The sequence below is a fragment of the Trichoplusia ni genome, unplaced genomic scaffold, assembly GCF_003590095.1.
Source record: "Trichoplusia ni isolate ovarian cell line Hi5 unplaced genomic scaffold, tn1 tig00004251, whole genome shotgun sequence".
In the NCBI taxonomy this organism is placed as follows: Eukaryota; Metazoa; Arthropoda; class Insecta; order Lepidoptera; family Noctuidae; genus Trichoplusia; species Trichoplusia ni.
In genome coordinates, this window is record NW_020800548.1 from 1 (window position 1) to 21,746 (window position 21,746).

General features: G+C 34.3%; 1 protein-coding gene across 1 annotated transcript in view; it reads right to left on the bottom strand.

The window, feature by feature from the left end:
- Positions 1-1,365: 1,365 nt before the first annotated feature.
- LOC113508253 overlaps positions 1,366-21,746 on the bottom strand; it is a 28,701-nt gene continuing 8,320 nt past the window's right edge. The window contains exons 2-6 of the mRNA XM_026891208.1: positions 16,175-16,323; positions 10,547-10,661; positions 6,107-6,305; positions 5,074-5,239; positions 1,366-1,608 (exon numbers count right to left, since the gene is read on the bottom strand). Coding sequence (XP_026747009.1) covers positions 1,498-1,608; positions 5,074-5,239; positions 6,107-6,305; positions 10,547-10,661; positions 16,175-16,323 — 740 coding nt within the window. The 3' untranslated portion in view covers positions 1,366-1,497. The remainder of the gene's footprint in view (positions 1,609-5,073; positions 5,240-6,106; positions 6,306-10,546; positions 10,662-16,174; positions 16,324-21,746) is intronic.

Below are 21,746 nucleotides of genomic sequence, written 5' to 3' on the forward strand. Positions count from 1 at the left end.
AACACAATGGTCTTGCAAACTACTAAATCCTCTGTTAATAAACACACCTGCGAGTATTTTGCATAAAAACAACATAGGTCGTAAAAATAACAGCTGAACTGCAATTCATTACAGAGGGCAGTGGAAAGTAATTTCATTTAATTAGAATAGCACCGCACCTATGAGAGTAAAACAAACTGACGCTTGAGGAATTGATCATTCGTTTATACAAAGTGAATTAGCACTTACTCTGATTAACATTCTTTATGAAGCTAGTGCTTTACTATCATTTGTTTCCCTTTGTAGTCTTTAAACCCACCCAGGTAGGATATAGATAGATATCCTAGCTGCTAGTATATACCCTAATAGATAAGTCTGTATTTTTTACGTAGATTTGTACAAAGATGGGTTGGTTACAAATGAAATGAGGACTCTATATTTAATCATAAATATATTTAAGTAAGTTTGCATAACGGCATTACTTGCAAATAATGATACATTTTAGCAATAACTCTTTCTAAAAAGTTTTCGATGATAAAATCAAAAATTGTATGCCTGTATAATTTTTGTTAGGAACGCACAGAAGTATCGTCTAAAGTAAATAAGAAAAGAAAACTGGTAAAAAAGAACATTTCATCGTCATCGGCCTAGTCTTTTCCCAACTATGTTTAGCTCGGCTTCCAGTCTAATCGTATTCAGCTAACTACCAGTGTTTTAATCGTGAATAATCATATTCAACTAAGGAGAGACTGCAAACATTTCTATAAAAAAAAAATTAGTATTGACCAGTAGCTTCGGCATAAAAACAGTATATAAATTTCTTAAAAAAAATTATAATTCTGCAATACAAGTCAAATAGACCATCTGTGTCGGTCATGTTGACATGTAACTGTCTTCATGCATTCAATTAAACTTCACTAGCCATTGTTCGTATTCGAAAGACATTTACAAGTTTGAAATCTTGATGGACTTGAGTACTTCAAGAAAGTTGCGAAACTCTCTGATTGATTGATGGATACAAACTTTTTGGTGTTCATCAGAAAACGTTCCTTAGAGCATAGAGTACAATTGTGTTTGGATGTGCTGAATTGGTCTGTTTATAAATTGTACTTTGTAAATGACAGCGTTTAACATAATTTATTTATAGCAAGCGAATTTGGTGTATTTGAAAATGCCCATCTGAAAGGTATAGAAATATCTATTTAGATTTCACACAAACTCAAAGAGTTTCGATACATTGGAATATTGACATTTATCATTCATTTGTCGCATAATATTATATTTCTCCTATAAATAACAAAAAACATATTTCGCCAAAAAGCACAACACTGCAATATTCTTTGGGAAAATAAGCCCTAGAAAAACAAAATAAACCCGAACATTAACAAGGATAAAAAATCACATTGAAGCTACAATTACTAGTAAATACATACGAATAAGTACGAAAGTCACAGCGTTTAGTCACTTAGCACTACACTTATAGTCACTTAGTCCTTTGTCCTAAGCGGCTTCACTACATCAGGTGGGGGGTTCCAGGGGCGGAGGCTCCTTCTCCTTACCCTGGGGACTGCCGCCAGGATCCGCAACGTCACTATTACCACTGTTGATTGCCACCGACGTCAAAGGGACCTGTAAGGTAATTGATCGTTAGACTCCAAGGACCAGGGCCCCGATTCTGCTATTTACAATGGCCGATGAATGGCAATTGGATTCAATTTGAAATGATTTCTATTCTCTTAGACATTTTGCCAATTAAATAATTGGAAGTTAATTGGATTTACCTTGAGTGTACCGTCCCATCCTGAATTTCCAATTATTTTGTAGAAAAATGCTTAAGAGGGATGAAAAAAAAATGCTAAGAAGAAAATTGTCATTTTAAGCCAAATTTCATTCATTCATCGGCCATTGTAAACAGCAGAATTGGGGCCCAGTCAATGCGGTCCTAATAGTTTTAAGGGTTAATATTGTGTGGCAAAGTTAATCTGACCTGATTCGTTTAAGTCGTAGTAATTCTAAAAGGTTGATGTTTGGATTTACGACCCTAAGGACCAATAAATGATTACGTGTATATGTGGCTGTTTAGAAACATTAATTAGGTTATTAAAGAGTTTAGATAAATACTTTTTGGTAAATTTGATTATAGATGGAAATTGTCATTCCGTTTTGTGATTTGAAATTCGACCTAAGATTTATGCTAGAAATTTTGAACATAAACCTTACCTCGGTCTTGTTAATATTAGAGAGAATTCTACCGCGTAATGTCGAGACGAGAGCCCGAATAATTAATTGAGATTCAACTATTTGTCTTCATGTTTCAATCCATTGCTGGTTGAGTGTGAATATGAGATAATTAAGTTTGTATTAAACAGTAATATATGACGAAGTTTTAACCAAACATTAAGAATATCCAAACTATATCCGAATATCCAACATCGGTTCAAATATTTATTCAAATGATTGACGCTGTTCTGCGCGCTTTCGAGAAGATTTAAACGCAGAATAGATGCTGTTGTAGAAAAGAGACAGCACTACGTGCGGTCGTGTTTTGTCTCGCTTTCTTAAAATCTTTATCTCGCTCTAACATCTAATGCTACGACAACTAGCTTACAGTACTGAATAATTTGGTAAATTTAGAATGTAGTATGATTATTAATATACTGCAGATCTATGAATAGACTCCAGTTTATAGTTATTAGTCACGTGTAGCCGCTCAGTAAATTCATTAAAATAATCAGTCGAACTCTATAGAATAACAAGAGACGAACGTCGAAGATTGTTTTATTTTTCAACCTTGTCTTATTTTAAACTGCTTTGGGAAAATAGTTAGTATTCAGTGTTTTTTCGGGCTTCCATTCTAATAAATTTGATTTGAAATAATTTTAAAAAGAACAATACGAAACTGCCAACGCAGCAATAAAATCAACTAAGGCAGTAAAAAGTTAAAACTTCCAAAAAATAAGATCTAAAACAGTACAAATTAAAAAATAACTGAAGTTATTCTCATTATAAAATTAAGATACTCGTACATTCTAAATATTTTTTTAATGAAATAATAATAAAAAACCATCACTGTTTACTGAAAGCTATAATGAAGAGCCTTCTTTCTTCCATCTTTAAGTTGGTCTTAATTAATATTACCGCTTCCTTCATAAAGTTTTCACGTAATGAGGTCACAAGCCGTCCGGAGGCTGTCCTAATCTTCGAGCCAAAAACATCAACTTAAGCGAAACTGTGTCACACTTCCAAAGTTAATGTCACTTACGGAGATTACAATTTTGAAGATTTAAGCTAATATTCTTAGAGCAACGATGTGTAAATAATTATTGTTAGGTGCTTATCTCAAGAAATGTAATGCCTTGTTTAAACTCGTTTTTTTGGGTATTTACAAGTAGATGACGAATGTGTAAAGAAGTTATGGAAGTTATGGAGTTTCTTGCCGGTTTTTCTCCATAAGAATGACACTTTGGAACCGTGCAACTAGAGTCAGTAATGTAACGTCAAAGTAAAGTGCCTGAGAGACGGCCTATTTGAAATAAAAACTTTTTGATTTTGATTTTGAAGTACGAATCTGTTTATTCTGTCAGATCTATGAAATAAAAAAAGATGTCATATTAGAAGAAAAACTGACATAAACAAACTGCTTTCAAGTATAAGAGAGGGAGGCTGTCACGCAATGACTTCCCAAAATTTATCCGTATAAGCGACATCAGGCGTAACTTTCAATCATTGTTATTTGATCCATTAATATTTTGCGGGAAAAAAATTTTTGACTAGATCTATTCTTGAATTTTGTAGACCAGAACGGCAAGGTGTAGTATAATTAAACAAGATCGTCTACGTTATCGGTTAATTAAAGAGCTCGTTTTCAATCTAAACACGATCAAAAACAGATACTTTCAAACTAACATTGTCATTATAGACTTTAATATAAATATTGGACGTAGGTTATATAGAGATGGTACACAACTATGTAAATATTACAAATAGATTATTAGGCCTTTTAAGTTGGTTTTTTTGCCATTGTTTTATTTTTATTATGGTTAATGTACAACATAGAGTCACTCTCGTGGTCTCTCTCGTGGTCTTTTGAACAAAACCTTAAAAAATTTCAAGTCTACTGTTATCTTTCACCGTTTTTATCAAGCGAAAAATTTACCTACTTGAAAATACGTAAACCTTATCGACCTCCTTTAAATCCTGCTTTGAGAGCTTATAAACATAATTAGATGAAAAAATAATTACGAAGTTAATAATTCCGGCGACCGGTGTCCTCAATAATTACACGAGCAAACAAATTAATTGGTAAAAACACTAATGAACATAATTAAAGTATTAATTTGCTGCTGAGACCAGTAAACAAGAAAGAAAAAAGAATTCAACTGAACAAATGAATCAAAACCATTAACTCCAAGTGTTATTGAACATTTGTAGAAGTTTTTAAAATTAATTTTGTTCATCGTACTTTACACAGACTCTACATTCAATTTAGTTGAAAACACTCAATTATTTAATAAACTTCCATTAAAATGCAAATATGTCCAAAATTACGAAAAAGAAGACATTGTTTCTCATAAAGTTGGCTTCAAAATTACTTTCTTGCTTGCCTACGTCAACTTTGATAAATTAGCTTGGTATGGCAAGGACATTCTCTGCTTTGAAAAAAACATCATAACAGGGCTTTTTGAGAATGACACCCCATCCATTTATTATTTTTAGCTCACTTGTTTCAAGTCCCTATTTATAAATCCAGTAATTGTATTGAGATTATTTTATTCATGAATAGCTTCTTCTTGGATAAAAAGAAGCATGGAAAATGTTGCATTTATGAATAGAGCAGTATTTATTTATCATGAATTTCTATCACAACTTGTACAAACAATCTGTTTTTTTTTCTACTTTTATTTATTCTCACAGTTTTGTTATTATTGTTTTTTGAAAAATTAGGTCACGTTTTAATGGACATATAAGATTGATGATTAATAACATTGTTATTTTTTCTATTGACAAATCTGTCAACAGCCAAACCATTCATCTGATGCTAGAATATCGTAATCCAATATTTGACTCTACCTCTAAGATGTACCAGCTACATACCATGGAAACAGCAGTACATATATGCGTATCGGATTGCCTCGGTGGCGGCGATAGCGAGGCGTCGTATCTCAAGTCCAATTGAAACATGAATACTGCTGCACCTAGGGTTGTGATCGACAGTGTCAACTGAGAGCTGGCTACACCGATGCAAGTTGTGCTGCCACACCTGAAAAGAGGATTCATTTAAAACCTGTTTGAATAGATTAAGTAGAGCACGTACATATCTTACTTTCTTTAAGACAGTTACAGGAAAATCGTAAAACGATCGTTAGGCTTGCTCTACAAAATAATCTGTGAAAAATATTTAGGGTAGTCATAATTTGTTTTGAAATGTGACTGTTCCCCTTTTTGGCTTACAATGTATCTATGCAGAAATTCAGTGCGTATCACTGGAAATTCGACTCGGCTCTAATTGCAGGCTTTATTAAAATGCTCCCCAAATCGAGAAATATAGGTAGGTACTAAACCTTCGATTTTTTTAAGATCATGTAATTACATCCTGTATATGGTTTTAAGTACACACAGCCGGTATTGGGTTAACAATGTAGAGTCATTGTCTCTTCTTTCTTTGATTTGAAAAGGTCAAAGGTTAATTTGACGAGTTACTCATTAAATTAATCAAGTTTGTTATTTGCAGTCTTTTTTATGAAGACTACATTTTTTCACTTGAATGCCGATCATTCTTTCCCAAATCTCTATAAATTTTTCTTTCGTTAATATTCCAAATACAAATGGAATTTTCTTGATTTTTATTAAATAAGTGCCATTATCATTCAAGTCACATCGTCATAGGTCAGAGGCTGCTCACGTATTTGACGAAAGTAATTTAATAAATTTTGCTGCTTTAGTTAAATCAAACAATACACCTCATAAAAGCGTCACGAACTTATAAAAACGTTAACACCACAGTAATTTATGGCGATTCATAGCATATTAAGAATTAAATCCTAGTCCTCAGATAAACTCGTTAAACGGAGGCAAATTAAAGACGAACATAGCTAATCTTTTAAATCAACTTCCTACTTTCACTCACCCAATATTCAACAAAGATCTAACACAGAACGCCAGCATAGCGATATGAGCGCCTATGGCAGCGGTCCATAGCATCGTTAGAGGCACGGCAGCACAGGGCGAGGGGCCGAGCGCGCGCCACGGAGCACCCCACGCCGTGGTGGTGCGGGAGCGAGCTGACACCCAGCCACCGAACCCGCGGCTGTAGTAGATCGATGTGGCTGGAAATTGTGGGACATGTTAGTATAAAAATCGATTAAGTGCGAGTCGGACTCATGAAATTGAAGTTTTTAAGACAGACTGGTGGAGAAATGGACAAGCGGTGCCTTAATAGTTAGGTAGGGTTTTACTCTTTGGGTTTGGAACCCTAAAAGTAATGAATACATGGTTATTTAGGAAGAAATGAAACAGGACTTAATAACAGAAATAATGACGAGTATCATTACAATACTATTACATTTCCCAGTGCTCAATCTGCGACATACCTGAGAATTTGAAAAGCTATGTCAAAGATCTACGCTGACACCAAGTTTTACATAAACTATACGATGGCAAAAACAGATAATGCCACACTGAAGGGAGTAAATTCCCAGCACTTTTATTAATTACTTTTTTTCACAATTATTTTGGTATTAAAGCCCTCTTTCCCACTATCGTTTGCCCCGGTTAACCGCTCGTTCACAAGGCTGACCGCTCTTTCCATTATCCTATGTAACCACAATGATTCTGATTCGTAATGGTGCGGTTGAATAATAAATTGACAAAAGTTTCGGTATACCGCAAGAGTGAAAAAGCTTAAAGGCATAAACTTTAGTCCTAGTAGAAAACCAAGAAAACCCTAAGGGTTAATCCCTTTGATTTTAATGGCTTTGAATATGACAAACCTCTGAGTATTCAATGGCTTTAGATATCTAGCAAAAATACCTGTCAAGTATGAGTTGGAATCACAACACTGAGGGTGCAAAAAAATTACGAAATAAAACGATTTTTTAATGAAAATTTATCACATTCCATTTTATTCACAATTTTCATCATAAAAAACTAAATTCAAATTTTCATTTAAGTTTTTACCTTCTCCGATCATTTGATTAAACCTATTTAACTAATTTTAGTTTAATTAAATCTATACTAAAACCTATTTAACTAATTTTAGTTTAATTAAATCTATACTAAAACCTACTACTAATTACTGTTGACAGTCTCCGTTAATTAATTAAAAGTTCTGCGAGTTAACTGGACTAGTTAATTCGTTTTACTATAGCTCTTCTTTGCAGTTTCATTTCCAATGCTCGCTGTTTCAAAATAAAATAAATACGATGCATGGATAACGTGGATGCATGAATTAAATGCATTGGTCGCTTGTTTTTTTTTATCTCTATGAAGGTACGCTTTACATAAGCTTTATACTCGTATAGACAATGATATTAGGGTACGAGAATATACAATTCTGGATAATTTATAATGTTTCTAAATAAAAAAATCACTTCATCTGTCAAAACTCGCTCTTAAATATCCTGGTGAGATATGGAAAAAAATCCGGGAAGGGATTGAATCCGGGAAAGGCATTTCATTCTTGTGTTGCGGGGGTTTTACAAAGATTCAAATCACATGCACAAGACACCCAAACTCAGGACCAGCATCCGTGGAACAGACAAACGTTTGTCCTAAGCGGAAATCGAATTCGCGACACCCCAGTGCAGTAGGCTACCCAAATTTTATCATATTGTATAGAAATATATCTTGCCTATAACATAAATTTCTGCTACGATTTACGTCATTTCTGTGTGTGCAACATTAAACTCGTAGAAATAGTCGGTGTAAATGCCACATGAGTTCATTTACGAACTCGAATTATCACAAAGCCGCAGTAACACCTGCATTTGACGTTGGCACTTGCCTCGCTCTGACCTATTAACAGCAGAGCATTTTGCCTTTAAAAGCCTACATATAACCTTGTTTCGAAAGGCACATTAAATTGTGGGACCCGGCTGTTATTCCAACATCTTTGACACTCGTTACAGGTAGTCAGAAGCTTGAAAGTCTGACAACCAGTCCAACCAAGGGTTATCGTGTTGCCCAGGTGACTGGGTTGAGGAGATCAGATGGGCAGTCGCTCCTTGTAAAACACTGGTACTTAGCTGAATCTGCTTAGACTGGAAGCCGACCCCAATATAGTTGGGAAAAGGCTAGGCCGATGATGGTAACCTTTATTAATGTATTACTTTCATACTGCTTTTAAGGAACTATAGAGAATCATCGATATTTTGTCGCACTGTTGATTCAAAGCGTCAAAGTTTTCGCGCTCTAAGCCCTTCGATACTCGCAGCCCCGTAGATTGCTGGTTTCAGAACACAATTAACTGCCGCATTACAAGGTCGATGGAGGTTCATATTGACATTTCGTATAGACATGTACTACGGTTGAAAGTTGGTGTTCAGAGTTGTAAAATTGCATGAAGTTGATATTAGCTTTTCAAAGTATATTTGTAATTGTTTCTCAAATTGATTTTCTTGCTGGTTCTTCTACATAGGAATGACATTTTGGAATATAGTTAACACGAAGAACAAATCATTAACACTAACGTTTTTAAGTTCATAAAAAGGCTAAAATAAAACTGTACCAATTTGAAATTGCGATTCGATGTGCAAAAAAATCGACTATACAATATTAATTCATTACATTATAATTTTGCAAGTGATAGCTTTTTATCTTGCTTACAATGCGTTCTAAAAATGAAGGTGTGAAAAGTAGTAAAGGCAACGATTTTGTTCAGGCTTTTCATTTTTTATCTATTTTTAGCAAAATAAGCGAATAGCGTTAATGCGTGTTATCAAGTTCAGTGGGACATAGATTAACGATGTTGACGTAAAAATGGTTTCAAGCTCATTTTTATACGGGATAGGAATATTTTAGCCTGAGCTCATAGCCGTCTTTTTTCCTTAAACAATAATTAGCCTTCACGTAATGACTAAATTTTGCATTACAATTATTAAAAGAATAAATAAAAAAGCATATTTACGGTCAATTCAGTCAATATTCCCTTTTACAAGTCGTTTAAAAAAAAGTTTACCGTTTTATTGAGTAAGCTATCTAAATATGTATATTCTTTGGTATATCGGTGTGTAATAATATCGATAGCATGTAGCAGCCATATGGACAAGAAAATCTCTTTTCGTTAAAAGAATGAACAAAAAGTCATTTGCGACATTATGGTATCTTTTTCACCGATTAAATATCAATGGCATCTTCGCATACAGCTGCGTGCTATACACACACGGAACCCAACGCAGCTGACTTCTGAAGCTAAAGTTTCGTATCCAACTTAGTCAATGGTAGTCTTAATAGGATTGATTATCCCTCAGAACTCCAGACCAAAGTTCAATTCCCAATTCGCTCCGGGATCACAGTACGAGAACTTTCAGCTTGCTAATTGCTTATTATAAATGGCAACTGCTACGTTTTGTACAAACACTTCGTTATGAAAGGTATTCGTTAAATTAACCGTTGATTGAGTTGAAAATTGCTATGCAATTTAGTTTATAAGCAATTAACGTTTAGGATCGTTTATTTTTGTTGTTTAGAACTAGTTCGTTTTAAATTGATTGATTTCGTTTTGACTGAACGGATAGTTTTGTGAAGGTCGCCATGACAAACTCATTGTGCGTGACATGGGGGGCTCTGGCTCAGGCAGTTGTAGGGGCCCGGGGCGTTTTTAGCCGGTGGGAGTCCGACATATGCCCTCGCCGTGCCCTCGGCGTGGGTTGAAGTCATTAGAGTTTCACCCCGGACAAAAAAAGGGTTCTATATCAGAACAAGACAAGCATTTACACTCAAAAACTACAACTTTATTCGTAAATTTTAACTTCTGAAATAAAATATTACTATTTAGTTCGCAAATATGTCGATATTTTCAAAATAATATAGAACGACACCATAGGCTGTAGAGCCAACGACCCCAGTTCGACGCGTGAGGCATATACACAGGCTGTAAAGAGGTGATAAAGGTTAACTTTACAGCACATTAGATCGTTTATAGAAGATTAAATGCTTCGTTTAGTGTTGTAATAGGTAATTTATTTGTAAGTCAGGTATAGTATTAACATAGGAAGGCAATAAGGAATATCAAGATAACAATAAAATAATGCTGAAAATTAACACCTCAGTGTGACCTCATTGCTAGTAGGCTATGATAAATGTTTTGTTTTTTGGGATCCTTGAACTTGAACTCTTCTTAATGGCATCATAATGCAAAACGTTAGATCTACGAAAACAAAATATAGTCTTTAATATTATGGAATTATAAACACGTTTATCCTTGTAACTGTTTTATTCCTTAAAACTTATTAAAAAATCTTGAATTCTACGAATGGAAATTAATTTCTAAATAGCAAATAATAAATGACAATCTGGTAAGGTACTTTTCTTAATTTTATTTTGGTTTAAAAGAAATAACATGCCTTACCTGCAGCTAGCACGGTGATAGCACCAGCTGGTACTCCTAAACCCAGAGCTGGTTTTTGTCTCTCTTCCAACCAGCCCACAGCTCCCAGCACCAAACCACCGATACCGCAGACAATCTGTGACAAGATGTAATATTAAATATGTGCATTAAAATACGTAAATAAAAATAAAAATATAAAATAAAGGCGCGAAGAAGCAGCTGTTGCATATAAAATTCATAATTATTTGATACAACAGATTACTGAAACCAGTTGGACGATTCAGGTAAATCGATACGATATTTATCGGGATAATCCAACTAGTTTCAGTCAAAGACTTTAACTTGAGAGAGCCACCGAGTTGTCACATTATAACGAATTCCGGTTGTGTCCAAAACCATTTGGGCGTATAGGTTTGCAATAACCGTTGTATCGAATAACTATGTTTACATGCATACGTAGTGGTATTTTAATACTACAAATTATTACAAACATACGTACATAGTGGTGTTTTATCTCTACAACTACTATTTTTGCACTAGAATAGTTCATGACAGATATTGCTTGTCTATATGTCCAATGCTCTGACAGGCCACATGCGCTGTGCTCTCGTGTGCATTGATTATGGAGTAGCATTTATTTCCAGTGTAACCTGAGCCCGCGGTAAATCAAAAGTAAGATCATTTTGTGTATTTATTAAAGAAGTTCAATTGAGGGTAATGCTAAAAAGATACTTTATATAAAAAAAACAGCTTTATTAGAACTAAATTTTTATTTCGTAGCTCAAGATTTGCTACGAGGCCTACGCCGTAGCATTTTCACTCTTCAGATTACCGAAGTACTATAAGTTATAACAGAAAAATATGATGATATAGATAATTTATTCGATGAACTATTTTTATTTACGTAATATCCTACTATTTAAGCGCTACACAGCGAATAACAAACTTTCCACATCGTGCCGCTAGCGAAAACTACTGGACCGTGAGAGCAAACATGGAAAACTAGGAAACGTGACTCGAAATGACTATATATACTGTACAGTAAAGTACTACGAACTAGTACTTCTAAAAAACACGAAATAAATTAACAATAGTTCAATAGTTCAGCAATTAATGTTTAGAATATAAAAAAAAAATCAAAGTTTATGTGCTTTTTTGAAGAGAAAGGGTGAGGTCATTGCCCAGCAGTGGGATCAAAAACAGGCCGTATAAAAAGACCTTTTTTGGAGCAAATATAATCCCCTGTATAATTACTTAGTTTGCCCTTAAAATTGTAAATCGTAAATTATTTTATAAGATACTTCTACATTATTTCCTCCCATAATTCTTTTAACTCAAAAGGTCTCTACAAAGGCTAACAGGTTATCTATTTACAATTAGCAACTGAAGTGGTATGCTAATGCCTCATTACTTATGCGTGCCAACCCTAACGACCCTGGAGAAATTAGTATGGAAATGAGGTCACGAAGATGGGATAATATTTGGCTTATCTTCGGCTGGTGTGACCGTGATCGTTGTTAAAAAATTGAGATTCGGGATAAATTAATTGATGAGCACGATTTTGGTAGCAAACGTGACTTGAATCTTTAGGGTGGGACGTTTTTCATAAGAGATCCGATTTGATGGCTTTATAAACGCTGTCTCAAGTAAATTGATTTTGGTTTGAGACTGTCGAATTCAAAATTATTTTTCATATCAAATTCCAAGATTAACAGAATGTTATTTACAAAAGAGAGCTGTTGTAAAATAAATACCGATTTACACAATTAACTAAGAGCAACATATAAGTCCCTCCCACGCGTCTGCTAACGAAGAAATGTGTTTATTAAAGACAATAGAAGCTAAAACGTCCACAAAGAAAATTTTAGTCTATTTGTAAAGTCCTCATGAGCTCCATGACTTAGCTTTTCCTTTTTTTAGCACACGGCGCAAAAAGGAGTACGTATTGTATATTTGACGTGTCTGTTGATCTGTGACATCGTAGGTCCCAAACAGATTGAGCAGTTTTAATTTAGTTTGCCATTTAAAAGTTTTGGTGGGTGAAAGATTTAACAGTCGGAGATATTTTTTTTATCTTGTATGCTACCGACTTGTGTCTAATACTGTATAATAACATGTCAGTTCTGTCCATCAGGGGGTATCACTCTAAATTAAAGTAGTTCTGCTCAAATCGTGAAAGAAAAGCAGAACTCTACAGGACGTAGAGTGGTGTCCCTTTCTCAACTGTCATAATGTAAGACATTGTAACTTCTGATCCCTCCCAAAACCCATTGAACTGGCTAACGTATGTTTACAAATGGACCCCGATCAACAGACCTAATTAGTATAGACTTACAGAGCTTAGAGTCAGTATTGGAACAAACGTTTGTCTAAACTACAAATATTGGTTTTTAGTAGAGTGTTTCTTTCCATGAGGAGTGAATGCTAATTATATTATTACACTTTCACACGGATTTTTATAAATGCAAAACTTTGTGACGGCTTGGTGAAAAATGTCAAAAAAAAATCTTCTGACAAGCAATAACTTAATGCGACATCCCGGAGACCATCGAACGTAGGTACGAACGACAGCGGAGCCTTTGTAATGGGGTGCCGTTTTTACTCTTTGGGTACGGAATCTTATAATCAATTTTCAGGTAGATGCCACAGAGAATACGGATGACGACTGGGTACAATAGTATTACCTGAAGTAACAGGGCATGCACAACTAGTAAACTGAAAAGAGGAATAGCTATAAAAATTCCATCGTATTTATACTCATGAAAATGCTCGTAAAGGAATGATACCTTTTCATATATTTCTTGTAAAAAGATATACCGCCTGACGCATATTGTGGACGTGGCAAGTTTAATATGGTTAGTGGTTAACAAGGGTGCCGACAGTTACAAATAGGGCTTGATGTAACAACCCTTATATTAAAGGGCGGGTCATATTATTTTTCAATTCAGAAAAGGTTAGTAGTTTTTTTTGTAAATACATTTATAGTTTTTTTGTCATTGGTTTACTACAAAAGCACGTTGCATATTAATGTATAATTTTTGACTCAAATGTTTTCTGATTCCGAGTTTTGAGGAATAAATTTTACCTGGCGACGATAGTCTTAAACCATATGTATTTTAATCGAGTTAAAAAAGCTTGGGTTCTGAATTCGGCACTAAGCGGTATATTTTTATTTTTCGACTTGTGTTTACACCGATTTTTCCAAGAAATCTGGTTTGACTTACGCGATTCCTTGTTTCGATGCGAAATAGCGGCTATTTAGTTGCATAAAAAGATGTTAAGTTTAGCACCTATAATTTATTTTATGAACTTTTTTGGTTATTCGGCAGACTAATTTTCGTGACTGTCTTCAAACTCGGACAATTACAAACAACTGAATTTGCTTCAATTCTAAAAATAACTTAAACATGAACGTTCGGTAACTGAACAGCAAGTAGAAGCAGATTATATTGTCATGAGATAACTGCAGGCAACTGCGACAACGTTAATCCGTTTTATTTATCTTGCCGCGAGCTTTATTAATGTGGAGTGTTGGGCAGATAAATGGATGTCCGGAGGTAATGAAAATATGTTGTAGTGTAGATAAATGTAGAGTTTACAGTTTATTTTTATTATTTTACATTTTACCCTATTAAAAGGGAACTGTTTATCTGGGTATCCTTGGTGTGTTTCTGACTGCCTTAAAGATAGAGAGGGAAACCCTGTTTCAAAGTCTCCACTTTCTTTGTGTTTGTTAACTTGTTTGTCCGCCTGTGACCAGGCTGTATCTCATAAACTGTTATAACAGAGCAGAAATTTTCACAGTTGATTTATTTATGTGGTCGATAACAACGAATAAGGAATATGAAAAATCAAGTTTTAGCAGTAGATGATATTGTTATGAATTTATAAGTGACCATTTTCTTTTGAAAAGTTTTTTTTCACCTATTTGTACCAAACTCGGTGTTGTAAGTCCGTCTCGCATTTGATCGGCTTTGGCTGAATTTAAGAAGTAAGATAATGTTATAATGGTTATCATGATTCGAACTTTTAATTTCTTGATAACGGATAACTGGCGCGTCTTATCAGATTCATGATTAAGGACTCCGGTTGAGCCCGAAAGTAGCCCGGCTTTTCCGATAAATACGCGTGAGTGAATAGATAGCAAATAACTTGGTAGAAATTGTTTCATAAATTTGGTTTTGGAAGGCTTTGATTTTCTTCAGAACAGCGACTAATTTCTACTTTTGATTCGGGTTTTAGTATTGAAAAACCTACAACGAGCTTCAGAGGCTAAAAAAGATAAGAAAGGATGTCGAATTAGTAGTAGAAGTTTTTCAAAGCATTATGTAACCTTTGCAAAGACAAAATAACTTAAAAGAAGAAGCCTGCAGTTGACCAGTTGAAAGCTTTATTTCACAATGTTTTTATACAAGATACGTAAAAAATGAAATATGTATCGTAAAATGCTACTTTTGCCATTTGTACTCAAGATTCAGATTTTATGTTCATTTCTTTTTATTACATAAAATACAATATTGCACAGACAAAAAAGGCAGTGTTTTTACGTTGTACTTGAGATAATTAACAGTAAACTAGTATGGCGAAGAGTTTTTTTTAAAAAGAATTCTTGGCGCTAATCATCACAACAGCGCATGCGCGTGTCTGTAATTCTGTAGTTATACGACGTCGTTGTAGCAAGTGTATCCGTAAGGGGTTTTCTTATAGGGTTGTCAAATCAAGTAAGATGATACGATAAGTAACATGTTACAGTAATTTGCATTATCGGATGACAGCTCTAGTTTTCAGCCCTTCCTCCCTTGGGAATCAGAAGGAAACTCAAAAGTCGCAATTAACGCTATATACATAACAGCATTCTCTCATTAATATGAGATATTAGGGTAATCTCTATGCACGTTAAAATTTACTTTCGTCACATAACTTTTCGTCCCCTCTTTTCTTAAAAAAACTACTTTCGCATTAACAAATTGAAATTATTCGTCGCGAAAAACACTTCCAATAGCAAAAAAGACGTTCAGAGGGATTACACTCGGTTGAAGCAAGACGAAAAAGGAAGCCATTCAAATAAAAGAAGCCAAGACGTCCAGTGAAGCAGTCAAAGGATGTTTTACAAAATATCTGAAGAGACAGCCCTGATCTTCAATGTCCGTACTACCGTAATTAATTTAATAACTCACAGCATCATTATCTCGGCTCCCTTAACGATTGAACACGTAATCTAATAAGGCTTCAAACACCAATTAAAATGGTCAAAAGATAATTATAAAGATAAGACGTGAAATATAGTAGGTACCTACAGTTCTAAGTGGCTAATGATTCATTTCTTTCTTATTATTTTCCTTGCAGCTGCTATAATAGAGAGGCAATACCACAATATTTCCCAGGCATCTAGCTATCTCACTAAACTAGCTGCTGTGGTTGCAAATCGGTCAGGACTTTTAATTTATAACTTAAAACTATATATGGATTTGTCTTTTCATTATTTTAAGAGTTTTTGCTCACTGCGCCTCTAAATACTATGTTACTACGTAAAGCAGCAAGCTTCATGCGGGCCTTCACAGTGAGCTTAAGTACTACAAAACCTTATTTCGTTCCGATAAGGCTTATTTTAAGGTTGAAATAAATACACGTAACTTCTACTGGCCTTACCTGTAATACTCTGACTCTCAACCCTATGGCGAAGGGATAGAGTTGTATTCCGTTTCCAGCCAAGTCCACGTCATCGCCTCTTGAGGCACCGCTCACGGCGCTGCACACCGACTGCTTGCGCGACCACATAGCCGCTTTTGCATGGAATACTGATAACAAGAAAAGAATGTCATGACAACTTAAAATAAGTATCAAGAGCAAGCAAAAAAATCATGTTGTATACTATATTTAATATCCGACACAAAAAAGGCGTGTGATAAGTTTGACCGACGTAAACCTTAAATGGGTGAATCGATTTGTATGCGGTTTTTTTATTTGAAAGAGGGTTTTCCAACAACGGTTTTTAGACCAGCTCCAGCCATTTCAAAAGATTTTCAAAGAGAGATGTTATAAGATTGATCGCTGTGTATTGCTGCACCAACGTTACATCTAAACGGGTGAACGTTTTTGGATGAAGTTATATGCTGTCGGGACATAAAAAAATACCTGGTTGTGTGTACTGTCAATTATATAAGAATAAAAAACTATACCTGATGGACAGGTGACTGAAAACTAGTCCACAAGTGAAATGAAGAATAACAATGAAAGCAACTGTTTTTATTCAAATTGTCCATATGACCCTAATAATTTTCAGCAGTTGGCTAACACCAATTTAACCAAAACTGAAATCAATATAAAAAAGTTTGATAACGCAGATTGCGCTATAGCTCATTCCCGTCCAAAGTAACAAAACATTATTACAATAAGCTAGATAATGATTTACATAGATTATATCTGTATGTTTTATCTTTCGTGTAAAGCCCAATACATACAATCTATGATAAGGCCTAGTATCGATAATATTTAATTTCAACATGACCTTGTAATATGTCTGTCTCTATGAGCGAAATAGTTAAAACCTGTTTTAGTTAATTGGTATATGTATGTTAACTTTATCTTAATTAGGTAATAGGTGGAAATTAAAGAGCGACTTTAAGTTATGATGTCCTGAATTATTCGGTAAGTTAAAAAAGACTTTATACCAACACCGACACATGGGTAGCGGATCGGTGTAGGTCACTACGCTAAACCTGTGCGTGGCTACGATCCCAACTTAGAACAAGCATTTGTAGGACCCACTAATGCTCGTTCAGAGTCTGGTTCTTAGTGCAGTTGAATGTTTGTGAAGCCCCCGCGACACAACAAGGATTAAATTCCTTAATACGGGAGTCGTTTTTTAAAGACAATTTTTTAAGTGTTATAATATTTTACGCGCAATAAATATAAAGTTTCTAAGCTACCCAGTCTGGCCATTTTTCAAATCTTCTTAAAACCCGTCTAACGTAGTAGCTGTTGCCAGCGGCTCTGACCGCTACAAATTGAAAACTATCCAATGTTTTAATCCAGGTTCAGTGATATTTGCTTAATAGAGCTACAAACATCCATCCTTATTTACAAAAATTGGCGTTTATCACATTACTAGGATGAAAATATCATCTAAAACTGAATATCCAACAGACGGTATCTTAAGCAGATGTTTGATCTTAAAGTTACAGATCCTGACTTATTCGTGCAAGTTCACAGTAAGTTAAAGGCATATTTGAGCCAAGTTGGCTTGAAGCCAGTGTAGTGTGCAGTATATTGCATGCAAAGTGGGAGCATTCACACTCGGTTCGTGGAGCGCCACTGCAGTGGATGCCGTTTTCAGCAAGAGAGGAGATATGAGCACGGTTTTGAACAGGAATACGGTGTGTTTTATTTTATTTGGGTTTGATGATATTTTGGCGATAGAACATCCATACCACAGTTTACTTAGCACTAATATTTAAAGTGTTTGTAGGGTCACGGCCTAAAGCTAGTATAATAAAACATAAAGAGGAATACATCGACAAAATTTATTTTATTTCAATCTGTCATCGTCATAATCATCGGCCTAGCCTATTCCCAACTATGTTAGGGTTTTTCATCAAATAGATTTAAATCAGTCACTAATAATTTATTTGCTGAAACAGAGATCAATTTCGTAAATTAAAAAAAAATTATATGGTAGATTGTTAAAAAAAACACGTACGTTTTATTCTCGTTTGAAATAACACATTTTATTTTAGTATATAATGTGAAAGGTGTGTTAAATATGAAAGGTCCCTTTTTTGTGACTCATCATGCATGTAATTCAGCCGAGAGTGAACAGTTATGTTTCCTACCGATTAACCTCACAGTTGTTGCCGTTGTGACGTCATATGAATTCTGTGCAGTGTGTGTTAAAACTTTTAAATGCTGCGTTTATTACTTTGCTTCGTAGTATTCTTTTTGATAAATACAGGATAATTTTAGCTATTTTTTCCAGATAATTCTGCAGTGATAATAATATCGATCTATGTTTAACAAAGTTATTTACACAGATTGTGTCATCGACTTAAGCTCAACATGACTTGAATTGTTTGACCTAGGTCACTTTTTTATGTAAAAACCGATAAAGCTTCGAGCTTAAACTAACGGGCATTATTTTATTAATTCTACTGTTTAATGTTCTTTTACTGACCTATATCCTTCAACATCATGTTTAATATCTCTACACAAAATTATTCAGTCCCACAAATCACAAATCCACAAAGATAATATTGTATCAGTACCAGTTATCGCTAATTCAGATCTTGGAAATAACCCAACAATTGATTGAATACGTGTTTGGCTTCACAAGATTGCAAGATCTGTGCATTCGTGGAATTGATGTCCTAATGGTTTTGTTTCTATGCACAAATGTAATGTAAGTTCTGAAATTCGAATGTTTGACAATTTGGCTGTTTTAACAATAAACGAATGTGAAATTAATAATAATAAAATAATAATAATAAAATTTATTCACCAAAAAGAAATACATAGGAAGTTACATTAGGAAAAGCATACATTTTTTCAACTTGATATTATGAATATTGGCCCCGATGCTATAAAAATCCTGTGTTATAGGGGCCAACCATTCGTCCGTTATGGTTAATTACAATTTCAGAGAACTAAGACGTATAACAGTAGCAATATTGTGTGAATAGGCGCGTGCACAGAGTGTATGTTTGTGTGTGTGAGTGTGTGTGTGTGTGTGTGTGTGTGAGTTGGGTGATAGTATGTTTGGTGTTTGAGGATATGTAGGTGTACTTGATGGATAATAACTAATAACATAAATTGAAATATTGATAATGTGAAATTTGTTGTTGAATGAGATCAGTTTGCGAAAAATTTACGTATTACTTCTACTTATCATAGGGATAAGAAAGGGTGGTATTTAGAGGTGCTTTTAGACCTTAGTTTTAATGCATTTTTGAACTAAAAATTTGTATGTGACATATTTGTGAGGCGTTTAGGGTTAGGTACGAATTAGTAACTCTATATTTAGTTATTCTATCAATACAAAAGTCCGTATAACTCAAGCACGTACTGATTGGAGGAATCCTGAAAATATTATCTCCAGAGATAAACAAACAAAAAGTCAGTTCTTGATTTAAATTTTACATAGTTTTACATAATTTAACATAGTTTTTAGATATTTAATTAATCGATATTTAATTAACGAAAAGAAAATGTATCCATCCTTCAACCAGATCACATAACCTATTCGAAAAGCTCACAATTTTCCATTGTTCACACGCACTGTCTCCATTATAGCGTATCAAATGAATAGCGCGGTTAATTGCGTATTCAATTCTCATAATCGCAAAATATTTTACGTCCAAATACAATATACTGAGGCTAAATTAAAACAAAATGTTCAATAGAGTTTCACGCAATAGATTGAACACTTAATTAATTTATAGTTGTCGCAATGGAGTTGCAACATTAACTTCGTTTATAATCTCAAAACTATTTGAAACACGTACCAACACAAACGTGTTTGGGTTGTAAACGAAGGATTCCAGAAAGTTCGAAATTGTTTGAAAATGCTGCCCTTTGTAAAAGCCACAAAAGTTGTGTATGGGTAGTTAACCGCATTATCCAAAACTTAATTTTGTCATTTACAATTAAAACGTAATAATAAATGTGGACAGCATCACATACATTGTTCTGAACCCAAAGTAAGTTGCTAAAGCACTTGTGTCATGGAATTCAGATACAACGAAGGTAGGTTAGCTGCCAGTGTTTTTTCTAAACAACAATAATATTGACGACCTCCGTGGTCGAGTGGCGTACGCACCGGTTGCAAGGTGTCGCTAGCTCTAGTCCCGGGTTCGATACCCGGTCGGGTCAATGTAAAAATTCACATTTCTACATTGTCTCGGGCCTTGGTGTTTGTGGTACCTTCGTTGTATCTGAATTCCATAACACAAGTGCTTCAGCAACTTACTTTGGGTTCAGAACAATGTATGTAATGTTGTCTGCATTTATTATTTATTATGATTATTTGTATGTTAATAGAAATATATTATAGTCTATCATTCTAATCATTCCAGGAAAAGTAATGGTGGTCTCCTTAAAGGTAGAATCGAATTACACTTGTCCAAAAGAGGTTCTCATTCAAGTGACCATTGATAGTTTGGTCGACCTAATTGGGTGGATGGGAGGTTATTAACCTAACCCCATTTTTAGGTCGGGAAAATAATTGGATTTACTTTTCCACTTTACATACAGTTGGGATATACCAAATAGAGTCGAAGACAGGTTTAGAGTTCTTATACCTTACAATTAATAACTATTTAATTTCAGTTCAGTGTTGCGTTTTTATCCGAGGCAAACAGAGAAAGTGAATATATCCAATTAATATTACACAAAATATAATTAGGCTATAAATTCACGTCTTTATTCTGTATTTGTATAATTTTGGTCGTAATTTAAAAATGTGTTCCTCTTTATATTATATAAAGCTCAAATTACAACGATTACGATTTTTTGTAAGTTGTTTAAGTTCTTACGATTGTTATGTTTTAGGACACCATCCATCACAAAAACTCGAAGTACTCTTTTATTTTTGTTCCGTATCTATTTAAAGTTTGGAAGTATTTGAATAAAGTTCAAATAAACGGACTCGTATAATACACGGATTCCTAAAAAAATATGCCTCAATCCAACTGTCTATTGTGTTAAACTTCTCACAGAAGCTTTTATATAAAGACTTTTTTACAAAAGATTACGATTTTAAGTAGCTTATTTTATTTGTTTTATTCCATTGTATTACCACGACTTCTTGTAAAAAAGACTAAAAGTAAATAATAATATTTGCACACCTCATGAAAAAGGTCCCGTCGCCCAACTGTCCTGACTGTGAGACAGTAGAGGATGTGCAACACATCTTGGTGGAATGTGTCCGGGGTGAAGCCTATAGGCGAAATAGCTTTGGTTGCTGTGTGGGCTTTGTAAATAGTGTTTTGGCTTGTCCATTCTCCGAAGAGGCAAAAACTTTATATAAGATATTGGACAGGGCGTTAGGTAGAAGTTAATTGTTATTTTTTTCTTTTTTTTTTCGTGTCGTAGGTAATTGTTCTTTTTTATTATATTTTTGTGTCGTAGATTTAAGCTCCTTGTAACAATTAGAACGGTGTTGTCGCCAAGCGACAAAGTTTTTAAATAAATAAAATAATAATAATAATATAACAAAAGAAAATAAGAA